This window comes from Parus major, chromosome 1A (assembly GCF_001522545.3).
Source record: "Parus major isolate Abel chromosome 1A, Parus_major1.1, whole genome shotgun sequence".
NCBI classification, from domain to species: domain Eukaryota; kingdom Metazoa; phylum Chordata; class Aves; order Passeriformes; family Paridae; genus Parus; species Parus major.
In genome coordinates, this window is record NC_031773.1 from 54,001,125 (window position 1) to 54,017,164 (window position 16,040).

Genomic DNA, 16,040 nt, shown 5'->3' on the forward strand with positions numbered 1-16,040 from the left:
TTTCTGCTGTGATTGGCATACTTGTTAATCCTATCAGGGGAAGTTGCACTTGAATACACAGCTTCCTTCATGTGCTGCTGTTCTACTTTTTCTCCATCACTGAACCCTTGCCCTCCCCACTCTGTATCACTTCTGAGCACAACACTTTTGATTGCAATTAGTTGAAGCAGATGACTTAGGCTAAGTTTTCTCTTTTAGTAGTTCTTAAAAATTCATTGAATGCTCATGATTTTATGCATTTTTAGAATTGAAATAGTTTCCTTATTATCCTGGGTCTGTCTAGCATGGCTAAGGTTCCAAAAAAATCCTTTGCCTGAATTTTTTATTTTTTTTCCCCCCCGAAATGACTTATTTTGACTTTTTCCTACCAAATGCCTCCCTTATCCAATAAGTAACCTCCAGCTGAACAGGTCAGAATTCCCATTTAAATACAGGTGCTCTCAAATTGTCCCTGAGCCGTCACACTCAAAGCTTGCCACTGAAGTTGTGGAGAAGGAACTGAGAAGTTGAACTAATGAATTTGTTTTCTTGGCCCTTCCTGTGCAATGCAGTTCTGCTGGGCGTCGTGGACCAGCGCATTCAGGAGGAGGTGTTTCGGGCTGAGATGGAGCGCAAACTCGCTCACCTGTTCAACGAGGCTCTGGTCAGAGGCCGGATATGGAGACGGGCCAGTTTTGCAGGCAGCAACATTGTGCAGGTATGAAGAGCTCAGAATCAGAGGATGAGAAATAAAGGATGATAAATTATTGAATAAGTTAACATCAGTGTTAACAAAGTTAACGAAGTTCAGGTTTTGAGTTGAGAAGTATAACTCAAAAGCACGTGTCACCTTTAGCTAGCTGGTGATACTTGTGCTTTGCACCTAAAATAGGGTGGTTCTTTTAAGCACCACATGTCTTTTAAGCTAAACATAACAAATCCAAGTAACTGATTAAGTGTCTACTAAAAAATTAAGATGGTTTCTTAGAACATTGAAAATTTTTTTACCAACATCTTTTTTAAAAAATGTTATATCTCATTTGGCTTACATGAGGTGCCTAGCAAAAGGAGACAGGATGATCATCTGGAAAAAATTAATCTCCTGGGACAGCTACTTCACAGCTCTCTGTGATGTTTTGGCAATGGTGTAGAAATGCAAAGTAGAATCATATGTGGCTAGATGCAGCAGTAGAGTAGTACATTCTACCCCTTCACATTTGTCACAATACTCCTGGTCACATGTTTGGATTTCAGGTAGAAATTATTAATCGTGCCAAATTTTGCACACATAGCAACTTCTGTTATCTGCAGTCCAGTGCTGCTTTAGAGTTTTGTCACGGTGGATTTATTCACATAAAGTCCAAGAAGACTTGGATATTTAATTTAAAGTTTTAAATTCTGATATGTTCTTTTTAGTCAGTTCAACAATTTGAAAGCTAAAGTACTTTTTTAATGGCTCATCTTCTTAAAAATTACCTTTTCCAGCTAATCCATTGACAGTTGGTTTACCTCCCAGATGCCCTTTTTGCATCTCAGATGTATTGTCTTTATTTAATTTAATTCTACAGTTTTTGCTACCACTTGAAATTTCCAGATGTTGGGATATTCTTACTTCTGCTTTCCTGTCTCGGAAACATCTGTTTCAGTAATAGAGATTTTATTTTATTTTTCTTCTGTACAGCTTTGAATTGCTGCAAATAGGTGTCTGCTTCAGATCTCCTATTCCCAGCACCTCTTATTGCACTTTGTTCATTGTGCCTTTGTCCTCCCTTTGCATATAAATTAAACAAATATTCCTTATGTTGCTAGCAAAGATACCACAGCCTATAAAATGTGTATGTTTAGATTACAGTTTAATGACTTTGCACAATAAAGCTCAGGTAATTTATTTTTTCATGCACAAAATTATGGGCACATCTTTTTTTGGATAAGGAGTAGTATTTTGGAAAGTGAAAATACAGCATTTTTTCTTTTGACTTTGTATTATGTACTGGGACATAAGGTGAGGTCTGCAGCTCATGTTCCAGACAGCAGTGCTGCTCATTTATGCCACTTAATTAGTGCAAAGAGCCTGCCAACTGCTGTCTTTGGGCAGAGGAGGATTCTATTCATTACAGTCAGCACATCTTACCATCACAGGGCTTCTCCAGGCACTCCCAGCCCACAGTCTCAGGCAGGGTTAGAGCTGTAATAAAGGAGATGTGCAGGAAGGGAGGCTGAGGAGATACCTTGGGGGGAGGTGTGTGTGCTGGGCTTTTCTGGATGAGAACAGCGGGTACCTGCAGGTGCTGCAGCACCTTGGTAGCTTCCTTGGCAGGATGCTCAGGTGTGTGGCAGGTGAGACAGCCTGAGAGGCTGTTGTGTGCAGCTGGACTGATGCACCTGGTCCTAGGCTCCAAGCTGAAGGATGGTTTCTTTCAAGGGTGTTCCTCTGTTAGCTGAGGATCTTGTCCATGGGCATCTGCTATAAACCTTTTACTGCTGATAATTCTGTTCCTCATAGCCAAGTCTATAAGCTGTTTGAAATGTGTTTGTGTCTTCTGGGAAAGCTAATAATGTTTCTTGTGCTTTATATTCAGATTTTCCTATATATATTTCTTGCACATAAATCAGTGACTCTTACGATAGTAGAGCACAGTGAAGTGAAAATAAGAACAAAAGCTGCCAGCACCAGGAGTGTTGCACAGTTTTATTAGCAGACCATGTATATATGTCCATTAAGGACTAGACTCACATTTCACTTGTGTTATGACCCTGTAGAGCGGAGTTTTTCCTGAGGTGAAATATATTTATAGTGTATTGAAATGTGACATTTCTAAGCTCTGTGGAAAATCAGGACTGTAGGTCAAGAGGTGAAGCAATTATTTGTGAATGTCACTGCAGGCATATTAGTTTCCTTTCACATGCTCAGGATATAGAAGTGATACCTTGTGAGATTTAGATTTAATTTCTAAAGGCATGTGTTAGTACCTAAGAATGTTAAAAATTATGCTTTAAACCTAGACACACTGAAGAAGAGCTTTGGAGGGTACCCAAATAGCAGGCTTTCCCCTCCTGTTTGACTGTCTGTGCTGTTAACAGGTGGCACTCCACGATAAAAAGAGAAAAAAGCCTGTAGCCACTATGTACCAAAACCCCTCTGAAGCCTCACACTGGGTTGCTACACTTCTGATAGTTCCACTGATTTTTGTGTGATGTTGTGTTAATGTTTGACATTAAGAGTAAGCCATACATATTTTCAATATGCATCTTCTGTTGCTGCAGATTTGAAGGCACACGCTTACTGTGGTTTGCATTGCATCTGCAGAGACCCGTGCTATATTTTGTCAATAGTTTTCTGTAATAATTCTCATTACATTTTTTAGGAATTAAATGGCTTAATTGTAGTTTAAAAGTACACCAGCAGCTAATAAAAAAATTAATTTTCCTTCATTTTAACATGCTTGGTCCTTTGAACCTAATAGAAAGTGAAAAGATTATGGTAGTAAATTTAAAAAAGCAGAATGTTCTGATTTAAAGAACATTCTGCTAAAACACTTGAACATCAGAACATTCTGCTAAAGAACATTTTAGTTGCAATGTGTGTGAGGAAGTAGCAGCTTATGAGAGAATGTAATGACTGAATTGATCTTTTTGTGAAGGCAAAAATTCGTTCTCTTGTTTTTCTGCTGACAGCTTATGTGTCTCTCCTGTCTGAGGAAAGCATGTCTTGCTGTGACTTTTTAGGTTTATAAATAAAGCCTTTGGGCACTGCTGCTGCTTCACCTTTTCCTCTGAGGCTTTTGGCTCCTCCAGCAGCCATCCCAGGCAGCAACTGGCCCCTCTCTTGTCAGGCTGCTCACAGCCTGTTCGTACCTCTGTGTGCTGACCATACTACAGCTTGAGTTAATTGCCCAGACACTAAAATCCTACTTTCAATAAGACAGAAAGAGGATATTTTTCAATTATTTTTTTCCCAATGTGTAGGAAGGAAAGAAAGTAAAATAATCCTCATGCCACAGGCACTGGAGATTGTGTGTGCATATCTGCTTGTTTCTGAGTAGTGCTCGTGCCTTCGAGACCCTGAGACAGTTCACCCAGGGGTTCCTTGCTCCTGTGGGGATTGCTGACCAGGACATCCCACTGGCTGCCTGAGACTCTGAGAATACCTTGGAAGCTTCCCCACCACTTGTATTTCCGTGCTTGAAATCACAAACTAGGTTTTGTTACCAAGGCAACTCTGTTCACTGACCTATGATATTCACTTGAAAACACTTTTTAAATTAAATTTACTGACACCTGAACACAGTTAAGCCTTTCCTGTGTGGAGGTTAAGTGCACATCTAGTATCAACAAAGATGATATCATTTATGTGCACAGAAGTTGAATTAGTTTTTTCTTTTTTTTTTTTAAGTTCCCCCCTCCCTCCACTTTCTGCCTCCTGCCTTTACAATTCTTCTATCTCCTCCCTCCCTATTTCATCCCTCACTGCCAAAGTATAAATGTAAAATGCCTAAATGCTTTCTTACATGTGGGCTGCTTTGCTGGATGCCTGGCAAATAGTATTTGTCTCTGCTTGCATTCTTAGAATTCTCAAGGACAGAGACTAAACCAGTCTGAAGCTGCACAAAGAGTATAATTTGGAACCATGTGTCACAAAACTTAGAATACAGAAACTCTATAAAAAACAGGCACAGTGACTGTGTACCTCAGTTCCACTACCAGATTTAAAACAGATCAGTCCCAGTATGTCACTTGCTGTGTTTCAGCAAACTCAGAGGCCAGTTACAAAAATCAATAAGTAAAATTCAGTGGATTAGTGTAACAGAGATGGAAACTGAGGTACTCATATTGTCACAGGTACTGTGTTTATGTATAAGTGTTGTATTTGCTTTGGGATTACCCTGCTAGTCATCATCTCTCCCAGAATAGAAATCCATAACCATCTTCCCATGGTTTTGAAATTGTCTGCAGGTTCTCTTTGTGAAGCTTCTCTCTCTGTATGGTGTGAGCAGTCATAAAATACTATGTATTCAGAATTATTTCAGATAAAATTTAGCTTAAAATAGTGAGCTCAGTTCATCAGCGCTAGCCTGCACCTCCACTGAAGTTTTTTGTGCTTGTTCCCATGTTCTCTGTACTGTGCTGAAATACCTCCAGCTACTTCTTCCTATCTCCACTCTCACTGTTCTCACTCATCCCTGTTCCTCAGCACAGAGAACCATATGCTGTTGTTTTTAATTCTGTGTTAAAATTTTTATACTTTCATTTGTGACGTCTTGCACTGGAATCTTGTCCTTCTTACCCTCTGCCTTTCCTAAAGGCAGCTGTGGAGAAATTCCTTTGTTAACCCATTCAGTCAGCTTGGGACCATTACCTGATGTGTGAAAGACACATAATTGTACTGCTTCTTGGGTTCTTCACAGGCCATAAAATATATGAGAGTTCAGTTTGAGAATTTTCTTATTTTCTCTGATTCTGTGGCTTTGCTGTGCTGCACAGAGGGGCTTCATAAAATTAAAATGAAGAACCCATTGATTTTCAGTCCCACATGGCCTTTCAATTCCCTCACCCTCCATGTGAGTTAAGTGCTGTGTGGGAAGGTCTCATCTGTGCTGGGAGCAGATACCAGTCTGTACATTCTGCTGCTCTGTGCACTGAGACCAGGCTGTAGCAGCCCACCTGAAGCAGACATAATATAAAGCTGTGGGCATTTGTTAAGTAATTATATATTTGAGATCCATGAAGTCAGATTTAGTTTTACAGCTGCCAAATATGTGTGTTGAAACCTTATTTAGTGATGCTGTTTTGTTAACTTCAGTCAGGGATTTGTTTTCCCTTAGCTGGTAGAAGAGTAAATGGTGTTCAGGTGAGTAGCAGCATCATTTAATGGGTCCTGTTAGCAGCTCTTGCTGTTTTTCAGAGATCTGCACATTTTTCTGCTCTATTTGTAGATATTCTGTTTCTTGCATGAAATATGGCTGACACTAAACATTATTCTTTGCTTTCTTTTTCTGATTTATCCTGGAAGACTTCTATGACAGTTGTGCTTTCTCTTGTTTCATTTTTCTCCCCTCTTTTTTTAAAATTTATATATAGATCTTGCTGTTACCATTGCTGAGAATTGCTGTTTTAGGACATGTTGAGCTGCTGTTTCCCAAAACCAGAACATCATTCCTGTTGAGCTAGAAATTGTGCTTCATTCCTTCAGCGTGATTTGTTTAGTTGGAAACTAGGAAGGAAACATTACAAAGATTTCCTTTTGTAAGCCTCAGACATGCAAACATTTGTATGTTTGCTTTACTTTAGGCCTATGGGCAGTTTTGGAGATTATAGTTTATTAAATATGTACTTTATAGGAGGATAATTTCTGAAGGAAGTAAAATACATTGTTCTATTTATGTCAATTCCTTCCAGAGCCCTTCAAACGCCTTAAAAAAAAAACAACATGATAGAATACCTCCTACTATTTTTTGTCCTAATTCTTATCAGAGCTCACCATTACATGGTAAATGGTTAAACAGAGGGGAGTTGTTATATAAAAAAAGATGTAATTTTACAGGAATTCAAAGTTATGTGGTTCTCATATGCAATGTGGATGTTTGGTGGTTAGAGAGTATCTACAGGGCTTCCTCATAGCATGCATTCTTTTGATTATTAATGTCTTTAGATGTAGGTAGGAAGAATTGCTTCCCACAGCGTCAAATACATTCCTTCCTGAGAAAAGGGGGATGCCAAGGGGAGCTGTTTGGAGGATGAAGGTGACTGTGCAAGTGCTTAAGTTGAAACAGAGCAAACAGTTTTATTTGATGGTAACAGAATATTTGCCTGTGTAGCTGCTTAACATTTAGAAAAACTGGAGCAAAGAGGTGTGTGTGTTATGAATAACAAATCAAAGTTAGAGTAGGTATTTAGAGAAGGGAGAAGTGCAGTCACACATCTTCTAAACAAAAATTGCTAAAGGCAGTAGAGGCTTCCAGGCTGGCACAGTGTTGATATCTTTAGAGTGAAAGCAGTTCTCTTGCTTACCAGATGTGTACATGGTTATGATACAAGAAGGCAGGGGGGAAAGGGAAGGTTTGCCATAAAAATGTATTTTATAAGGGATATATTTTCCTTTAAAGGAAAATACATGTTCCTTTATAAGGCTAAAATTTTCCTTTCAGTTAAAATAGGGGAGAGAGAGTATGAACTGTAAGACCAAATTTATGGGATCTCCAAATAAATACAACTTAAAGTGTAAAAGCTTTGTAATTTCTTTTCAGATTGTGAACGTGTCACGCTTAGTTGGTGTCGATAACCCCGTGGAGCTGATCTATTTTGTGGAGGACCAGGATGGGGAGAGACTGAGCGCTCTGAGGTGCTCAGACCTGATGAACAGAGTCGATATCCAGCGGGCTGCCATCATCCTGGGATACCGCATTGAAGGCAGCGTTGCCCAGCGTAAGCCCTGTCAAATCCGCAGCGGTGCCAGCAAAGGCAAACAGGAAGGGGGTCTTCAGCTTCGGAGGTTACGGCACTGCACGGTGCCCACTGCTGCACTGGTTTTTTCTTGGAGTCCTGCAGCTTTGATGCTCCTGAGGAAATCAGTTTGAGCAGCCTTACAGTGAGCTGTGCAGCGTTGTTTTGCCTCTTGAAGAGCCTGCTGAGCTGAGGGTTGCAGCAGGGTCCTTAAGTCCAGCCGCACTGCATTCATTCCATGCTTGTGCTGGAAAAGTACTGTGCTGACTAAAGAGCTTCCTGACACGTCCATGTCATCCTGCTAGTCCAGTATTTTTTACAGTTTGTCTAGTCCAGGAGCTTGCACAAACCCCACAGTTGTGAGATGGGAGGGCATTTTGGTGTGTTTCTTTTAGCTGAGTAATGTTAGTTATAATAATAAGCAGCCATAGTTTAACACAAGTCACTGCTTTTTTGTCTGAATTACTTTTTCTCTGAAAGATGTACACTAAGGGTAGTTGGGGCATTTATTTCTTCCATTGAATATGGTTGATCTTGGTTTTATTTGTTTGTCCATCGGTAATATATAAGTAATATGATCTTTTAATGAATATAATATAGAATTAATGTGATTTTTTTTCCTAGATACATGTCAGAATATATAGGATGGGTCATGTAAAGCCATATAATTACTTTATTTAGGAGGCTTGGTATATAAATAACTAACCTATTTATATATAAATTAAATAAGTTAGTAGCGAGACAGATTACCTACTCAAAATTCTGTGTTACAATTAGGAAAGAAACTTGAAGGTATCTTAGGAACAGGCAAGTATGAGCTGCAAAATACCTCACTGGTATGACTGCTTAATTACCTTTCCTCATTTCTGTGCAATATGGAGGCATAAGTTACATGGCACCACAGGGTATTTTGCCAACAGAACAAGCATGTGTCTGATGTTTAAAATTCTCTGCAGAAAGTAAAGAAAGAAAATAGTAATAATTGTACCATCTGTTTGTGTTTCTAGATTTCGTCCCTTATTAAAACAGTTGTGTACAGATAGGTCAGTAGCTCATACACATCTGTTTAATATCCATTAATGGGCTGTTATGCTGGTTAGATAGAAGTGAAAAAAATTGCAAGAATAAATTCTCTTTACAAAAATGATAAATGTTGTGAAAACTTCGTAAAGTGTTCATAGCTTATTGTGCACGTTGGAACTTGTTATCTTTGTCCTGTCATAAGAAAGTTCTTCTAAGAGTTAGAGTCATAAAAATCTTTAAATGCTTCTGTTGGAAGAAAATAGACAAAAAAAGGGCTATTTTTATAACAGAAAACTTAATGCCAGAAATAAGCTGTTAGATGTATAAAATATAAGAATTCTACATTCCTTTAAGTTCAAGGCTCATCACTGGAATGGCTACTAATAAAATGACATACAGAAAAAATAGAAATACTCTTTTTAACTTGAAAACATCATTTTTAGAAAGTGCATCAATTTAACTAGAAATGTATTACTGCTATGTTTTTCAGTTCCATAATTAACTGCCATGCAACATAAGCAAGTGAAAGTTTTGTCATTTATTTCCATTTACTTTTTACAAGAATGACTTGTTCTATTACCCTTTCCAGCAGTTTTGTTTTCTGCTTGGGCCTAAAGGATCTCACAACACTGACAATGAAACAGAGAAGAAAAAGTAGTCACCACAGCAAAACTATACACCTTGTGGAGGAGGTTCAAATTGTTTGTGATAATAAAATGTTAAAGGGAAGAGGCAGCTGGTAGTACTGCCTAAAGCAGGAAACAGGCAGCAGTGTTGGAAGGTCTGTTTTACCCTTGCTAGTGGTAATTTTTTTAGACCAATTTTCACTATGTCAGCTTAGTTTTGGGTTACAGGATGATATGGTAGATGTGCCATTTCCATCAGTATTTTAAGCACAGGTCTTCAGAAGGTGGGCCAGGACAATTGATCTCCTGCCCTGTGCTTCCTGAGCATGCCATACCTTAACTTATAGTGGTATGACATTTCCTATGATGTGCAGCTGGTTTTTGATAAATTCCTTAACTGGCATTTACAACAGAAAAATACATAACCTTGAAATGTCCTCGGTTTAATACACAGTCACGTAATACTGCTGTCTCCCTTTTAACTTTACAGCTGTGGAGAAGCTGAAGGAGTCCACTTCAGAGACACAGAACAGCAACCTCTGGATTATTGTTGGGGTGGCAGTCCCAGTTGCCGTGGTGCTCCTGATTGTTATTATTTTATACTGGAAGCTCTGCCGAACAGACAAGCTGGAGTTTCAGCCAGACACAGTGAGCAACATTCAGCAGCGACAGAAGGTAAAAGGGGAAGCTGTGCTGAGAGGAGCTTCAGTATTCTGAGAATAAACGAGTGTGAGACTCTGGGGAACACCTGGCATCCTTAACTAGTGTGTGTAGACACAGTTTCAGAGCATTCCAGCTTAGAGCGGGCAGAAAAAAAAGGGAGGAAAGTCGTCTAATGATAGTTGAACTTAAGAATCCCATAGTGTTTTATTTATTCTCCTGGGTATTTGATACTGCATTAGATAGATCCATCCTTCTGAAATGTGGGCACTGAGGCTGAAAGGAACCTTTCTTTATCACTTCATTTCAAGGCTGTGGCTGAGACTGAATAAGAAGAAATGTACTGACTGAGTCTTGAATCATTGACCTTGTTTTCCCCAGAAGGCTGAATTTTTCTTTGGAGAGCTTCTGCTAACCAAATCTGACAGCTAAAGTGCACCACCCATCATACCTCATACTGGAACTAGAATTTGCTAGAACCTATCCTGGCTGCTCCATGTTCTCCCAGAGCTCTTATTGTTGAAATTGTGAGAACCTGTTGCAGTGCTAGAACATTCATTAGTGGATCTGTGTGTGCTTGCATGAGTGAGCTTGCTTGCCAGTGTTGGTTAGGACAGTGAGAAATTCAGTAGTACTCTTGTCTGTTTCTTGCCCAAGAGTATACATCAAAAAAATTGTGATACAGGCTTTTCACTAAGGATGTATTTGGTAAAAAGAATGATAAAGTGCCTGAAAGGTTGCTTTCTTTTTACAACCAAAGAGAACTTGTGTGAGTCAGAAATGCTTGTTACTCACTATATCTTCAGAAGCATTAATAAAGGCAAAATAATCTGCCTGTGCTAATCCTGTGGTACTGCAGTCATGTTCAGCACTGTGGCTTCATGTTCAGTCACACAGTTTCCTCCATAACAAGCCTTGTCTCTACACCATGCTCTCTTTCAAGATAATTAACGATGTGAAAGATGAGAGAAACAGAAAGCACTTGCACTTCCAAAGCAGTCAGAACAAATCAATAGTAACTTCCACTTGTCTTGTGACTGTGAGTCGTTTGTCAGAATGCAGGCTGGCAACAAGTGGTACCCTTTGATGAACACCACCCCCTGGTATCTTGTGTCACCTCTGCTGTGGTAATATGCAACACAGATTTTTTGACTGAGGAAGTTCCCCTCAGTAGTTTTGACTAATTTAGGAAGGGTCATACAAAAGAAGCAAGAGAGGACCAGTACCCTTGGTACACTCTTTCATCACATTTTCAGTACCTCTCTGCTATCACAAGCTTTTTTTTTTTTGTAAGGAAGCAGTTGGGTTGTATTGGCTGTAAGGCCAGAAAAATCTTTTATATAATTACTTCCTTTTAAGAAAATGGCTCAGTTGCTTTTCCCCACTGCTTCTACAATATTCTTCATCTTAATCATTCATGAGTCAGAAGCCTCAAACTTGTTTATATGCAAGTCTCATTTTGGATTGCCTAGGGAACCTGTCACTTTGCCTTCTTTGAGAAAGTCGCTGTAAGCAAACTAGAAAGAACCAGTGAGGACATCTAGTTCAATCCTTGTGCCACTGGAGGTAAGGCAATAAAAAGTGTCTTAAATTTTTATCACTTTGCACATCAAGCAACTGGAAGAACCTACTTTGCAAACTATTTCTTCCGTTCTCCAGAATAAAAGCACTACTCTGGCTTCCTTACCATCAAGCTGTCATTTGGATTTCATGTCTTCAAACAGTAGGTTGGAATTTCGGGTTGGACTAGGGCGTATTTGACTACCACCAAAGACCCCCAGACAGTCAAAACAGCATACAAATTATTAGGGACATTTTGGTCAGATCCTGCCCTCTGAAATTGCCTGTGTATTTTATACTTTTTATTAGAGTAAATGCAAAGAAGTGATCAAAGGAGTGTCATCATGTGGCTAGGGATTTATGTCTGTAAATAAACTTCATAAAAATGAGCTAGGCTTCCTCTTCCTCACCACAGCCACAATTATTTCCATTCTCTATTTTCAGAGCTTGACCTTGGTACTGAAGGAAGGTGAAAGCATGCACTACATCTGTAAATAGAAAGATATTTAGGTTAAAGATCTGAGTTTTTCTCTTGGAATCTATATTTCATTTAGAAAAAACATAAAAATGCATTTATAGTGTGCTAGCTCTTCTCACTTCCATTAATATTTATCAAAAAATTCATGTAAATACAGTTTTTCATTAGCATATGTATGGCATATTCATACTGGAAATAGAAGACCATACTTTCCAACCTTTTAATAAGTCTTTAATGTGTTTTGTGCTTGAAAATGTGTGGTGATTGGCAGATAAGAAACTGAGACACCTGTTTCTTGTTCAGCTGATACCAGATATTATACTGCTCTGGTGGATCTCCAGGGGTGTCACCAGTCTTTCTTCAGTGTCTTCAGTTAGCCACTTTAACATAGCAGTTCAGTCAGCAGCATAATAATCCATTAGAATTTACAGTAATAGCTGATAGCAAATTATGTTGCCTGTGACTTAAAACCTGGAATGGGCTTGGGAGTGAGGGGGAAAAGCCTTTTTTTCTTCATGCTGAGACAGAGACAAGACTAAAAGGAACATTGAGAGAGAGAACTCTGTAAATGTACTGTAAATGGCATAAATAAGTGACAGGTTGTGCAGGATTATTCCTGGAATCTCTCTTAAAAAGTTACATTATCCTCTTCAGAGAGATTCTTAGAACCTCCAGATTTTGCTAGATTCTAGAGCCCCATGTTTCAATCATGTTTCCTTTCTTCTCTTATTTCATTTAATTGTTTCATTCTGCTTTGAAACTCCTGGGTTTTCCTGAAGTGCTTTAGTTTAGTATTCACTCAGACAGTATAAGTTTTATTTTTAATCTTTTATAGGTAAGGGTTTACTTTTACAGAGTGGGTATGATTTCTGTGTTCCTATGGCCACCATTAAAAGTAAGTCACAAGCTTCATAACCTCACAGCCTCCTTCTGATGAAGGAACCCAGTACAATTATCTGCTGGCAGTTAGACCCTAAGTGACTTTTGGGTGTATGGGGTATGGCTGCTTGGGTACACCTGGGTGAGGGGAGGGTCAGGAGGTAGCTGTTCTACACAGCAGTTCAGTCAAACTGCCAGCATATCATGCCAGCACAGCTAACTAGCTTTGGTCCCTTAAATGCTCTGTGGACACCCCTTTAGAATAGTTGGGTCACAGTCCCTCACTTGTGATGGTTGGTAATAGCAGATTTCCCACTTGAGTGGACATGGCTGGGTTGAAAAATGCCCAGAGTACCCAGGATTGCATCAATATTTATGTGCCACAGTGGCCTTGAAGCTGGGCTTGTGTCCAGATGTGCTGCTTGGCCCTACCCTCAAGAGCAGCTTATTCTCAAAGCTGATACAGATAATAGCAAGGATAATGTTTCTTCTAAGATTATGACACGGGCAAGGTGGACTGTATACACAGTCCAGCTTGGATGTACCACCCCACCAGTTTGTGTTCTTTCCATCTGGCCTTCCTTATTCATTACAGGATCAGTGTCTTACAGACAGGATCTTGCTTAAAAAGGCTCATAATGTCACTTCCTGCAAAGGGTATAGAGAGGGATTTTTTTACTTAGCTGCTGCCTCAGTGAATATCAACATAAATACAGGGGAAAGAAAACTCTGTGGGGACTGATGCTAACTAGCAAAACCAGGTTCCATCATAAAGTAGGAAAAAATAAAGGATCTTGAAGAGATTACGATTTGCTAATCCATCCCTTTGCGTCAAAACAGGATTAATAATACCTGTAAAATGCTAGGTTCCCTTCTCCATGGTGGAGATTAAATGGGAAAACATGCTTAGATCAAAGTTATTTTTATGCTTTTTAAACGGAGAGTTAAGTTAAGGAAACGGGAGAGCAATGAATCTATGCAAGATTCATTGGTCTGTGCAAGGATAATTCTTTTGAAGAGATGATACTAAGATATTTAAAGGGCACATCAAATATTCATGACTTGTTCTGTAAGCCATAGCATCCTACTGGAAATTCACCTTGATGTGACCTGGGTTGTTGCACTGGATTAAGATGTCTTTGCTTTATGAAGTAAAAAGATGCACAAGTGGTGTTTTTAAATAACAAGATTTTTCTCTGTTGCCATTGCCTATATCCGCCATAACATTGTCCCAAGTTTTTTTTTTCCCTGCAAGGAAGCTGTGCCTTTTGTGGGCAGCTGAATTTTTGCCATTGGTTTCTTCATTAAAAACTCTAAATTTCTTTAATGCCCAATCCAACATTTTACACTGTACCTGTACCGGGTTTCTGATGTTTTTGTGCAAAACCACTCCTCTCCTCTTCCCCAGAGAGCAAAAAACCATTTTATGTGTTATCCACAATGGAAGCAGAGTCAGCAGTATTATTTCTTCCTCTGCGGATATCCAAAAATTAAAATGGAACCTGGTTCTCTAGGGGTTTCACTTCCCCTTCTCTGTACAAGTGTTTGAAGAAAAGTGTCAGATCCCTTCCTAGGACTTCTCAGAGAGAATTTCAGCTATAGACAATAGTTCAGGGAATAATGAAGGCTCCCTGCCCTAATGGCAAGAACTGGACAAACTAATTGGCAGTTTATTTAGAAGGTCTTGGGTGCTCTCCTGTAAATGCTGGGTGTGCTGAAGTCATTGCTTTTGCAGTGATAGCTTGGAGTGGCTCTCTCAGTTCCTTGTTTGTCCAAGGGTGCATCCTAAAACCCACGGGAAAGAATGCCTGCTTCTCCAGTCAGATGTCACTCCTCTCTGGAGCCTTCTGCATGCCACTGTGCTTCTTGGAGACCTGAGCATGTCCTTCTGGTCCAGTGTCCCTCCTGTGTGTGTTTACACATGCAGAGGTGGAGCGTGCTGGTCCCCACAAAGCCTTGGACAATGTACTGCACCTTCTCCTGGAGCTGCAGCACAGGTAATGCCAGAGCTGGAGTGCTGCCAGTCTGCCTCGTGTGCCAGCACAGCTCAGCTGAAATGTCATCATCACCTGGGGACCATCACCAGCCCTGGCATGTCTGCTCTAATCCACTCACGGTCACAGGTAATGAGTCATGCCTCCTGCAAGATGGCTGAGAGGCACTTGGATGGATTTTTATTTCCCCCCCTCCAAGCAGGAATATCTGATATCCAAATGTCATGTGTCAGGTGTAACTTTAACACCTCTGAATTGAGAATTTTGCTTATTATTGTATAGTCAGTAGACTGTCTCTTGGATGTTCCCAAGATCAGAGGCCAGCCCTGCTGGAGGCTAAATACTAGGCTTCTGCTCCTGATGCAAAGAATTCTTGTGATGTTTTGACATCCTGTAATCCTTTTGTTCATCTGTATAATGTCAAGGCAACAGCTCTGCATTGCAGAAAAATTCCGTCAAAAGAGAATCATGTTAAGAAAGGCAGCTGACACCAGTCTTACAAAAACTACTTGAAAACTGACATGAGTTTATGCAAGAGATTCATGTTTGCATAACAAATACCATTCATTTCTAATAGCTACCTTGACTAACTATCCAAACTGTTGTCTTTTTGGGGATGGCATACAGGATCTCCTTCAGAGTCAATAGCTGGGTTCTAACAAGGGATGCAGTATTCAACATCTTAATTACTTCTCAACAATACATTCCTCTGAAAGGGCTTTTTTGTAGTAACTCTTCTTCTGTAATGAAGATTAACTATTCACAAATGGTAGAAATAAAATACCACACTTAGATATATTGTTTATACAAATAGGTATAAAAGTAAAATGTCTCCATCTGCTTTCTTAGAAACATTTGTCTTGAGATCATTCCAAAGGGCCAGCTAGTCCAGATGCCACAAGGAAAAGCCTGGAGAAGGAGAAGGACAGGGCAAGTATATGGATTGCTTTGCATTGAGTAACTCTTCAGCCTCCAGTTATTTCTGTTTCACGGACTGTATCTAGGAAATGATGATATTCAGCAGCCCTCAACATACTTCTTTTCCATGAACTTGTTTGGTCCTTCTGAACTCAGCTGCAGACAGGGTTTTCCACAGCATGCTATGTGCTACATCATCTTGTTTCACCCTGCTTTTATCCTGCTGTTTCTGAGTTTTCTGTGATGCCCCTTAGTCTTTGTATTGGAGGGGTCAGGGAACAGCTGATTCCTAGGCACTTCATCTTGGCCAATCCTGACTTCATAGACCTCTGTCGTATTGCTACCTCTGTCATCTCTTTTTCCAACCAGAGGAGCCCCAGGTTTCTAATCCCTTCTTTTGAACTGGCATTTGCAACTTTGAATCATAACGTGAACGTTTTCTAATTCTATTCAATTTGTTTTGAGAGGGGGGGAAGGAGAATT

At 39.7% G+C, this 16,040-nt stretch overlaps 1 protein-coding gene across 5 annotated transcripts in view; it reads left to right on the top strand.

The window, feature by feature from the left end:
- The window catches only part of KIAA1549 (KIAA1549 ortholog), a 142,660-nt gene that overhangs the window by 89,013 nt on the left and 37,607 nt on the right, over positions 1 to 16,040 (top strand). For all 5 annotated transcript variants that reach the window (XM_015628562.3, XM_015628560.3, XM_015628561.3 and 2 more), the window contains exons 8-10: positions 552 to 697; positions 7,224 to 7,401; positions 9,559 to 9,743. In XM_015628562.3, coding sequence (XP_015484048.1) covers positions 552 to 697; positions 7,224 to 7,401; positions 9,559 to 9,743 — 509 coding nt within the window. The remainder of the gene's footprint in view (positions 1 to 551; positions 698 to 7,223; positions 7,402 to 9,558; positions 9,744 to 16,040) is intronic.